General features: G+C 66.3%; 2 protein-coding genes across 4 annotated transcripts in view; one reads left to right on the top strand and one right to left on the bottom strand.

Moving 5' to 3' along the window:
- MAMDC4 (MAM domain containing 4) overlaps positions 1-5,021 on the top strand; it is a 10,628-nt gene extending 5,607 nt beyond the window's left edge. Inside the window, exons 15-30 of the mRNA XM_007459010.1 lie at positions 588-712; positions 811-925; positions 1,073-1,189; positions 1,356-1,490; positions 1,629-1,765; positions 1,836-2,055; positions 2,159-2,296; positions 2,407-2,525; positions 2,612-2,702; positions 2,856-3,002; positions 3,159-3,293; positions 3,395-3,522; positions 3,620-3,728; positions 4,232-4,415; positions 4,546-4,740; positions 4,838-5,021. Of these exons, the coding sequence (XP_007459072.1) occupies positions 588-712; positions 811-925; positions 1,073-1,189; positions 1,356-1,490; positions 1,629-1,765; positions 1,836-2,055; positions 2,159-2,296; positions 2,407-2,525; positions 2,612-2,702; positions 2,856-3,002; positions 3,159-3,293; positions 3,395-3,522; positions 3,620-3,728; positions 4,232-4,415; positions 4,546-4,740; positions 4,838-5,021 (2,279 nt within the window). The remainder of the gene's footprint in view (positions 1-587; positions 713-810; positions 926-1,072; positions 1,190-1,355; positions 1,491-1,628; positions 1,766-1,835; positions 2,056-2,158; positions 2,297-2,406; positions 2,526-2,611; positions 2,703-2,855; positions 3,003-3,158; positions 3,294-3,394; positions 3,523-3,619; positions 3,729-4,231; positions 4,416-4,545; positions 4,741-4,837) is intronic.
- Positions 5,022-5,666: 645 nt separating this feature from the next.
- Positions 5,667-9,284, bottom strand: EDF1 (endothelial differentiation related factor 1). Of its 3 annotated transcripts, none has more exons than XM_007458963.1 (5): positions 9,138-9,284; positions 7,566-7,617; positions 7,038-7,198; positions 6,680-6,773; positions 5,667-6,116 (listed from the first exon to the last, which is right to left on the bottom strand). In XM_007458963.1, exons 1-5 carry the CDS (start codon positions 9,213-9,215, stop codon positions 6,055-6,057), a joined length of 447 nt encoding a protein of 148 aa, XP_007459025.1. In that variant the 5' UTR covers positions 9,216-9,284; the 3' UTR covers positions 5,667-6,054. The 3 variants fall into 3 exon arrangements, with proteins under 3 accessions (XP_007459025.1, XP_007459026.1, XP_007459027.1); XM_007458964.1 differs by having other exon boundaries at positions 6,055-6,116; positions 7,092-7,198; positions 9,138-9,215; XM_007458965.1 differs by having other exon boundaries at positions 6,055-6,116; positions 7,101-7,198; positions 9,138-9,215.
- Between the last annotated feature and the right edge of the window lie 7 nt (positions 9,285-9,291).

The raw sequence follows: 9,291 nt of genomic DNA, 5'->3' as shown, positions 1-9,291 counted from the left end.
CTGGGTGGGGGGAGCCCTCACCTCCCTTCCCCCAGACCCGCCCCGCTCGCAGTGGTGGGCGGGGCCGTTCACACCGGCTGCCATTGCAGGCACCACGGACTTTGAGTCCCCCTCGGCCGGGGGCTGGGAGGATGCCAGCGTGGGGCGGCTGCAGTGGGTGCGTCTCCCGGCCCAGGACAGCGGGAGCCCTGGCATGGACGCCAGCGGGGCCGCTGGTGAGGCCCGAGTGCCCCGCCCAGGGCAGCCTGCAGCCTGCCTTCCAACTGCACCCGCACAAGGGTCCCCGCTCTGCTTCTTTTCACCGGGGAGGGTCTCTGAATTGGGGGGGTGTCCCCGATTCTCAGGAATCAGCTCTGAGAGGCCTGCTCTTCCCCAGGGCACTTCCTGTCCGTGCAGAGGGCCTGGGGGCAGCTGGCAGAGCAGGCCCGCGTCCTCACACCCACCCTGGGCCCCTCTGGCCCCCGCTGTGAACTCCACATGGCTTACTATTTTCAGAGTCACCCCCAAGGTACCGCTGTCCCTCCAGGCCCTCTGCCCAGCCCTGGGGCGGAGGTGGGGTGGGCCGGCCCACAGTGACCCCTTACCAGGCTTCCTGGAGCTGGTCGTGGTGGAGGGCAGCAGCCGTGAGCTGGTGTGGCAGGCCGCGGGCAGCCGCTCCGGGCGCTGGAAAGTGGACACAGTCCTTCTAGGGGCTCGCCACCGGCCCTTTCGGGTGAGGCGGGCAGCCTGGGGCGGGGGAGTGGGTGGGGTGGTGGGTGGCATGCGGAGCCGGCCCTGACTTACCGGCCCATCTCCCATGCCCCCGTGAAGCTGGAGTTCGTTGGGCTGCTGGACCTGGACGGCCCTGGCCAGCAGGGCGCCGGGGTGGACGGCGTGACCCTGAAGGACTGCAGCCCTGCAGCAGTCACCGAGAAAGGTGACCACCGTGGCCCAGTCCCCACCCAGGGGCCTCCCACCCAGGCCTCCTCGAGGGACCCCCGGGGGGTCCCCAGTCCGGGAGCAAGTCTCTCCCACCCTCTCGGGGCTCAGGAGGGGTGTGGGGGCTGCTGACCCCCCAGTGCCTCACCCCCAGAGATCTCCTGTAACTTTGAGCGGGGCACCTGCGGCTGGCACACCGGCCACCTCACCGATGCCCACTGGCAGCGAGTCGAGAGCCGTGGCCCTGGGTATGACCACACCACGGGCCAAGGTGAGGCGGGACGCCCCGACCTGGGGGCAGCTCTCAGACTCAGAGCGGCCTCCCATACCCACCCCGGGGGGCTCCCAGACCGGACTCCCAGCGGGCAGACGGGAGCTCTGGGCTGAGTGTCCCCAGCCTGGCGTCTCTGCGGCTCAGCCCCACGGCCCGCCTGCAGGCCACTTCATGCTCCTAGACCCCACGGAACCCCCAGCCCAGGGCCCCGGTGCTCACCTGCTCACCTGGCCCCAGTCACCCGCGGCTGCTCAGGAGTGCCTCTCCTTCTGGTACCACCTCTATGGGCCCCAGACCGGTGAGACCCCGTGCTGGGCGGGGCCGCGGTGGAGGCCCACGGGGGGCCCGAGTTCTGTCTCTGGGCCCCTCGGGGCTCTAGAGGGGGTGAGAGACAGGAGTCTGGGCCTTGGCCCCTCCAAACCCCGCCTCCCCCTAGGGACTCTGCGCCTGGCAATGAGGCGAGAAGGGGAGAGAGAAAGGCACCTGTGGTCGCGGTCTGGCACCCACGGCAACCGCTGGCATAAGGCCTGGGCCACCCTCCACCACCCGCAGGACTCCAGCACCAAGTACCAAGTGAGGCCCGGTGCCCGGCAGTGGTGGGCAGGGCAAGGCCCCAGACAGCTGACCCCCCGCTGCCCCCCAGCTGCTGTTCGAGGGCCTCCGGGATGGGTACCACGGCACCATGGCGCTGGACGACGTGGCTGTGCGGCCCGGGCCCTGCTGGGCCCCCAAGCGCTGCTCCTTCGAGGACTCGGCCTGCGGCTTCTCCACGGGAGGCCGGGGCCTCTGGACACGCCAGGCCAACGCCACGGGCCAGGCGGCCTGGGGTCCCCCTGCAGACCACACCACAGAGACGGCTCAGGGTGCCGGCAGGGGGTGGGGCAGAGGCGTGGGGTGGGGGTGGGGAGCTGGGGGGCAGGGGCGGGGCGAGGGGGGGGCCGGCAGGCTGACGCTGGCACCCTCCAGGGCACTACATGGTGGTGGACATGAGCCCGCAGGCCCTGCCCCGTGGCCACGTGGCTTCCCTGATTTCAGAGGAGCACAGGCCCCTGGCCCAGGCCGCCTGCCTGACCTTCTGGTACCACCTGAGCCTCCGCAACCCAGGTGAGGGCCTGCCGGGAGCAGGGCCCGTGGGTCCCCTCAGGCCCCTGCGTGGAGGCCGCTCGGGAGCCGCCCGCTGCCGCTGACCGGGGCTGTGGCTCCTCGGGCGGCAGGCACCCTGAGAGTCCACGTGGAGGAGGCTGAGAGGAGGCAGGTGCTCCGCATCAGTACCCATGGAGGGTTTGCCTGGCGCCTGGGCAGCGTGGACTTGCAGGCCGAGCGGGCCTGGAGGGTGAGAGGGGTGGAAGGCCTTCCTCACCCGCAGGGGCCGTCCAGTGCCGACCAGACGCGAGCCCCCCCTGCCCTGTGCCTGCCCAGGTGGTGTTTGAGGCCGTGGCCGCCGGCGTGGAGCGCTCCTACGTCGCGCTGGACGACCTGCTTCTCCAGGATGGGCCCTGCCCTCGGCCAGGTGGGAGCCCGTGGCCTGGCCCTGGGACCTGCTTGGCTCCTGGGGGTACCGGCTCCGTGCCTCCCCCGAGACGCCTGGCCTGACCTCTACCCCCCGCAGCGGTGGTGCCCCGGGGATGGGGGCAGCACCGCTTATTGCTCAAGTCCCTTGCAGCTTCCTGTGACTTTGAGGCTGGTCTCTGTGGCTGGAACCATCTGCCCTGGCCTGGCCTGGGCGGGTACAGCTGGGACTGGAGCAGTGGAGCCACGCCCTCCCGCTACCCCCAGCCGCCTGTGGACCACACCCTGGGCACAGAGGCAGGTGGGTCTGAGTTGGGAAGGGACCCCAGCGCCATACACACCCTCGGCCACACACCTCACTCACCCCAGCCAGGCTCCCGCCAGGGTCAGAGGCCAAAGGTCAGGGGGCCCCGGCTCCATCTGGTCTGCGGGGCACCGTGCCCTCTCTCGTTGCCAGGCCACTTTGCTCTCTTCGAAACGGGCGTGCTGGGCCCAGGGGGCCGAGCGGCCTGGCTGCGCAGCCAGCCACTGCCCGCCACCGAGGCCTCCTGCCTCCGCTTCTGGTACCACATGGGCTTTCCTGAGCATTTCTGTGAGTCGGGCCGGCAGCGCAGGTGGTGGGGGAACCGGGCACGGGGGCAGCCCCGCCTCCCGCCGGGTCGGGGGCCTGACACCCCGGCCCCCTGCTCTCAGACAAGGGTGAGCTGAGGGTACTCCTGAGCAGCGCCCGGGGTCAGCTGGCCGTGTGGGGCGCGGGCGGGCGCCTGCGGCACCAGTGGCTGGAAGGCCAGGTGGAAGTGGCCAGCGCCGAGGAGTTCCAGGTGAGGCCGGGCCACCCAGAGCCGGGGGACCTCAGGGGGCTCAGGAGGGGCCGTCCTCCTCCTCGGGCCCAGCCAGCCTCTTCTCCCTCCCGGTTAGATCGTGTTTGAAGCCACTCTGGGCGGCCAGCCGGCCCTGGGGCCCATTGCCCTGGATGATGTTGAGTACCTGGCCGGACAACGTTGCCAGCTGCCTACACCCAGCCGGGGTAAGCCCTGCCCCGGGTCTGGGCCTCCACCAGCTTCGGTGGTTCACGGCCCACGTGGCTGCCAGCAGCCTGCTCCTGGCCCAAGAGACCAGGAGAGCCACCGGGCCGGGCCCCTGCATCATCCCCTCCCTCGCCCGCTGTGCCCCACGCCGGGCTGGGCCGCCCCTGGTCCCTGTTCCCTCAGGACTAGGGTGCCCCGCCCCGGCCTCTGCACTCCGTGCTCCCACTTCCAGTCAGGCCAGAGACCACGGCCAGCCTCTTGCTGGAGCACTTGACAAAGGCGGGGTGCGGCCCTAGCCTGGGGTCATGACTCCCCCAGCTCCGCAGCCGGCAGCCGCCTGCCGCCAGGGCCTGGCCTCAGCTGGGAGTCTTGTGTGGGCACAACCAGCGCCCCTCCTTTAGCGGGGGGCGCAGAAGCCCTCAGGGCTGTGGGGACGGCCGTGCCCGGGTGTGGGGCCTACAGGGAGTGCTCGGATCCCGGGTCACGCGCCCTGTGCCCACAGGAGACACAGCAGTGGCCACGTCGGTGCCAGCGGTGGTTGGCGGCACCCTCCTCCTCCTCACGCTGCTGGTGTTGCTTGGACTTGTGGGACAGCGCTGGCTGCAGAACAGGGGGGGCTGCCCCTTCTGGGGCGAGACGGACGCCGTGGCCCCCAGCTTTGACAACGTTCTCTTCAACGTGGTAGGAGCCCTGGGGGGGACGGCGGGCAGGAGCCCCTGAGCCCTGCACTCGGCTGGATGGTGAACAGGACCCTCCCACACGCGGGGCCACCGCCGCCCGGTGGCCCCAGATCTCCTCGTTCCTCCTAGGACCATATGCCACCCTGCCAGCATCGGTCACCAATGACCAGCAGATGATGCAGAGAAGACCCCGTGGCCCAGGGACCAACACCTTCCCCATCCCCCAAGGACGCGTCGAGTCCCTGCATCCCTCACCCTCACAGGGGCCGCAGCTACATACCCCAGCAATAAGTGCCCTGGCCCACAAGGGACCCCCCGCTGGCCAGCCAAGGTTGAGGGCAGCAGGAAGCGGGGGCTCCACGGGCTCCCCAGACCCAACCCGACCTGCCCAAGAGGATGTGCTTGGGGGCCCCTCCCACGTGCCTCAGTGGCTCAGGAGACCGGAAACAGGCAGGCCCCGGAGACGGCGCCAGGGGCTGGAGGCACCAGGAGGGAGGCGCAGCGGGACCTGAGAAGCCCCTGCCCCAGGCCGAGCGAGCCTCCGGCCAGCCTAGTGGGACTCCGACCCAGGCCCATCAGGGGCCCCGCCTCACCGGGCAATTCTGCATCTGATTTAAGACAGTTGAGAAATCCCCAGAGCTGCTGGTGACAGACTTAGGAGCAGACACTTAGCTGGGTCCAAGGCGGCATGGAGCTGGACTTGCAGGAGGAATGCCCTGATGGGTCCTGTCCCAAATAAAGGTCGCCGTGTCCACCCTCCCGTGGTCGAGGTCCCCTCCCACACGCCACCTCATCTAATAAAATGGAGCTGAGTGTTTCTGACCTAGGGACAGTCCCAGGCTCTGGTCTTCCATGAGGGAAATTCAGACACCACCCGCCAGGTCTGGAAGGCCCCCCGGGCACGGCTGTCCTGGGGGATGGGGTGACAGCCACACCTGCATGGCCTGGTACTCCCTGGACTCCAGCCCAGGTGGCTCCACCTTGCCACCCCGGCCCACTGGGCTCTGCACGGAATGATGTGACCAGGGACTCAGTGCCAGGGGAGGGCCAGGGTCTGGTGCCAAGAAGCTGATGGACGCCCACTAACCGTCCCAGCAGAGGTGACAAGGAACAGCCTGCAAAGCGACCCTCCTGGCCCTCAGACTCCCCCCCCAGTGCTTCATGCAAACAGCCCTTTGCCACACTGGGGGCCAGAGGGAGGGGGAGCTGCAGGCACAAGAGGCGAGACTGGACAGCAAGGATTCACCACCAGCAGGAAGGGCGACAAACGTTTATTAGCTTCTCTACGAGCCGGGCCGGACACGCAGCTCCTCTCCCAGACGGTGGCTGTCCACCGTGTGCGAGACGGTCCCCCCTCTGAGCTCCCTGGAGCCACAGCCGTGACAGGGCAGACCCCGGGGGAGAGGAAGGCAGCGTTCTGCACCCCACGTGAGGGACGGGGACAGGAAGGAAAACAACCAGGAGAAGCAAACACGCTGCAAGGTTTTGTTAGTTTGACAGCAGGTACAGGTAGAGGGGGTTCCCGGGCAGGGCTACCGCCCTGTGTTCCGCACGGCCACGTGAGGAGACCCACGCTGGCGCTGGTGGTCAAGGGGAACCAGCCAGACGAGATCAGCCGGAACGCACTGATTTCGAGGCTTTGTGTTCATTTCGCCCTTGGCCCCTTCTCGATCGGCTTCCCAATGTCTTTCCCCCGGAGCTTGAGGCCTGAAAGAGCCACCAGCCCATGACCACTGCAGCTCGCCCCTGGGTCTTCAAGGCACAGGGCAGCTCCACAGCACCCCTACCCACTGCCCCGGAGGGGGCAGCGGTACCCGCACCGACCCTTGAGCGTGGCTCCCAGGCTCCACTGGAGGTGGAGGGCAGTGGGCCCATGTGTGGAGGGGCGGGAAACTGATGAGCACCATGCCCACCACACTACTAGCTTTCACGTCTGACTCTGAAGAGCACATGCTGCCCATCTTCATGGGGACAGAGGACGCCCCTCCCCAGAACTAGGCCTCCTCGCTCTGGGAGCCATGCTGCCGCCAATGCTGGAGGCGGGGCAGGGAGAGCGAGGCCCACAGCACAGGGGGCTCGGGGAGATGCCAAAGGGGGAGGCACCCAGACACTACGTGCTCGTGGGAATTTTCTTCAGGATCCGGAGAATTCCGGGGCCCCAGGGGACTTCCTGCGCCCCTCCTCACCAAGCCCACCCAGGAGGGGCGGCCGTACCACGCGCGGTCAGGCAGTGGCAGCCGAGACCCACTGAAGGATGGCGGGACACTCACCGATGGCTCTCTCGATCTTGCCCAGAACCTGGTTGTTAGGAATGGCCCGGCCACTCTCATAGTCCGCGATGACCTGTGGCTTTTCGTTGATTTTCTAAAGAGAACGTGTATTTGCACACGTCAGTTCCAGAAGGAGATGCTGGGAGACTAGAACACAGCCAGGTGAGGCGCCTCAGGCGTCGACCCCCGGGGCACTGTGCAGGCCAAGGGCCTGAGCGGATAGCAGCTCAGGAAGTTACAGCTGACTCGTGTGGCCCCCCCAGAGGCCTCAGGGTTCCCGGGGCAAGAGTGAACTGCAGCCCTCAAGTCACCAGGCGAGCGGAGCCCACGCCTCCCGCCTGCCCGCCACCGCGCTCACCGTCGCCAGGTCCTTCTGCGTCAGTCCTTTGCCCTGCCGGCCCTGCTGGATCACCTTGCCCACCTCCAGGGTCACCCGGTCGTGGTGCAGCTCCTCGGTCTCCCGGTCCAGCTTGGCTGTGTTCTTGGTGATCGAATGCTGTTTGTTCTGGCCGGCGGCCCCTGGACCGGCACGAGGCAAGAGCAGAGGAGAGAGTTTGCCACGAAGCCGAAGGAGAGCCGTTTCAGAACGGGAACCAGGCCCAAGAGGCGCCCTGTGCCCAGGGTGACGTGCTAGGCCAGGCCACCCAAAGTGGGGACAAGAGCACGAAGAGGACAAGTCCAGAATCTGTGGACTAAGGAGGGAGAACAATCCCTCCTGACCTACGCCAACCCCAGCTGCTCTCACAAGATCCCTGACATCGCCCAGCTCTGCGGCGGCTTCAGCTGCCAGGAGCCACCCGACAGCCCGGGGGCAGCACTCACGCATCTGCAGGTACGAACCCCAAGAGCACCCCCTGGTTTTGCGAGTGGACACACGAGTACCTACATTTCTTGGAAGTCTCCACATCTTCTCCTCGTCTCTGAGCTGCTAAGATGGCCTAGAAAATTAGCAAGCGTTTTTCGGTCAAAATTAGCTTTGCAGTATTTGGCAAACACCAGTTTAGGCTGCTGTCAGCCAGTCAGCGCACTGCTAACGCCTGGTGCTTTTTGAGCCCGTGAGCTCCGAGCTCATGCCCTTAAGCGCCGTGCTATGTGCCTAGTACCTGCTACTTTTTCAAGGACTGACAAGCAAATGCTGGGTTTAAACCAAAGCTTGTTATACAAATTCTTCTACAACCAAATATCCAAGCAACTCTCAATAAACTCCTGCTAAGGAAAACAGAAAGAGCTCACATCTTTGCTGCTGAAAACCATGTGCTAATGGATTCCTTTCAGAAACCCACACTTGAAATACATTTACCTCTCTAGCACACTCTCCTGCAAAAGCAGGAAGGAACGTCAATTGAGGACCTGGTCTGGCCTTCCTCGGCCAATGTGGCTCCTAATAAAAGACAGTACGTCGCACAAAGCCTGCAGCCCCCGTCCCAAACATAAGCAAAGACAGCGACACCCCTTGATCTACAGTCACCGAATATTAACGTAATGTATTTCTTGAAGCTTCTGACACCTCAGAGACATGACTGTGCGACATTCTCAGTGTGACATGTGCACAGATGCTTTCTAGAGCTGTTCACATGATTCCTAGCTTGTGGCTATTAAGTTTCCTTTGGGAAAAAAAAAAAAAAAGAGAGAGTGAGTTTGGTTTTGACTAACTGAGAAGTCCTGGCCAGGTCAATGAATGCTGATCACCAGGGCCAAAGCTAGTCCTGGCCCAGACCTGGCATTGCGTGTCTAAGGCTGGCCCAAGGCGGCCTGAGAGCAGAAACAAGCAGGGCTGGGGACTAAACTGCCCTTCCCCTTTTCCCTCACATCGACTCACAGATGAACCCCGGATGGAGTAGCCAGGGAACCTTCTGCCCCAAGTACCCATCAGGGCATGCCGGCTACCCTTGCAAGTTGGGGACGCAGGGTCCACCTGCACTCTGGGTCCTAGGCCACCTCAGCCTGGGGCCAGGAACCCCCTATGACCGGCAATGTGCTTCAGTGGGCTCCACAGGCGGCAGCGGACTGGCCAGGCACCCGGCAGCCGCAGAAGCGGGAAGGAGACCCTGGGGCGGGGGTGTCAGGCAACCGTGCCCCTGTCCCATCCCTTCCTCGGACCCACCACCTATCTGCGCTCCATCCCCCATCTCCGCCCCGAGGTCCAGCCCGCTAACCTCGCCCCGCTCCCCTCCAGTCCCTATGTACCTGTCCCCACCAAGAGGTCCAGCGCCTCACCCGCAGGCCTGTGTTGCCCTAAGATCATCCGGACCCTTCCACCCCCACCCCGCCCCTGTCTCCCACTCCTGCCCCCGGCCCCCGCCCCGTCGCCGCCCCCTGTCCCCGCTCCGCTCCCACCCTGTCCCTGCTCCAGTCCCCACACCCCGCCCCCAGCCCCGCGTCCTCCCCGCCCCCGGCACCGCGTCCGCCCCGCCCGCCCGGCCGCTCCTGGGCCCCGAGGCCCGCGCTGCGCCCGCACCTGCTTGGACTTGGCCTGGGCGGCCGTGGGACCCTTTTTGCGCAGCACCGTCACCGTGTCCCAGTCACTCTCAGCCATGGCGGGGCAGGCGGGTCTGGCAGTCCGTCCGGCGGCTCCGCGGCAGCTGCTCGAAACCCTGCGACGCGACGACCCT

Source organism: Lipotes vexillifer, unplaced genomic scaffold (genome assembly GCF_000442215.2).
Source record: "Lipotes vexillifer unplaced genomic scaffold, Lipotes_vexillifer_v1.1 scaffold636, whole genome shotgun sequence".
NCBI classification, from domain to species: domain Eukaryota; kingdom Metazoa; phylum Chordata; class Mammalia; order Artiodactyla; family Lipotidae; genus Lipotes; species Lipotes vexillifer.
This window is presented reverse-complemented; position numbering and strand designations above follow the sequence as displayed.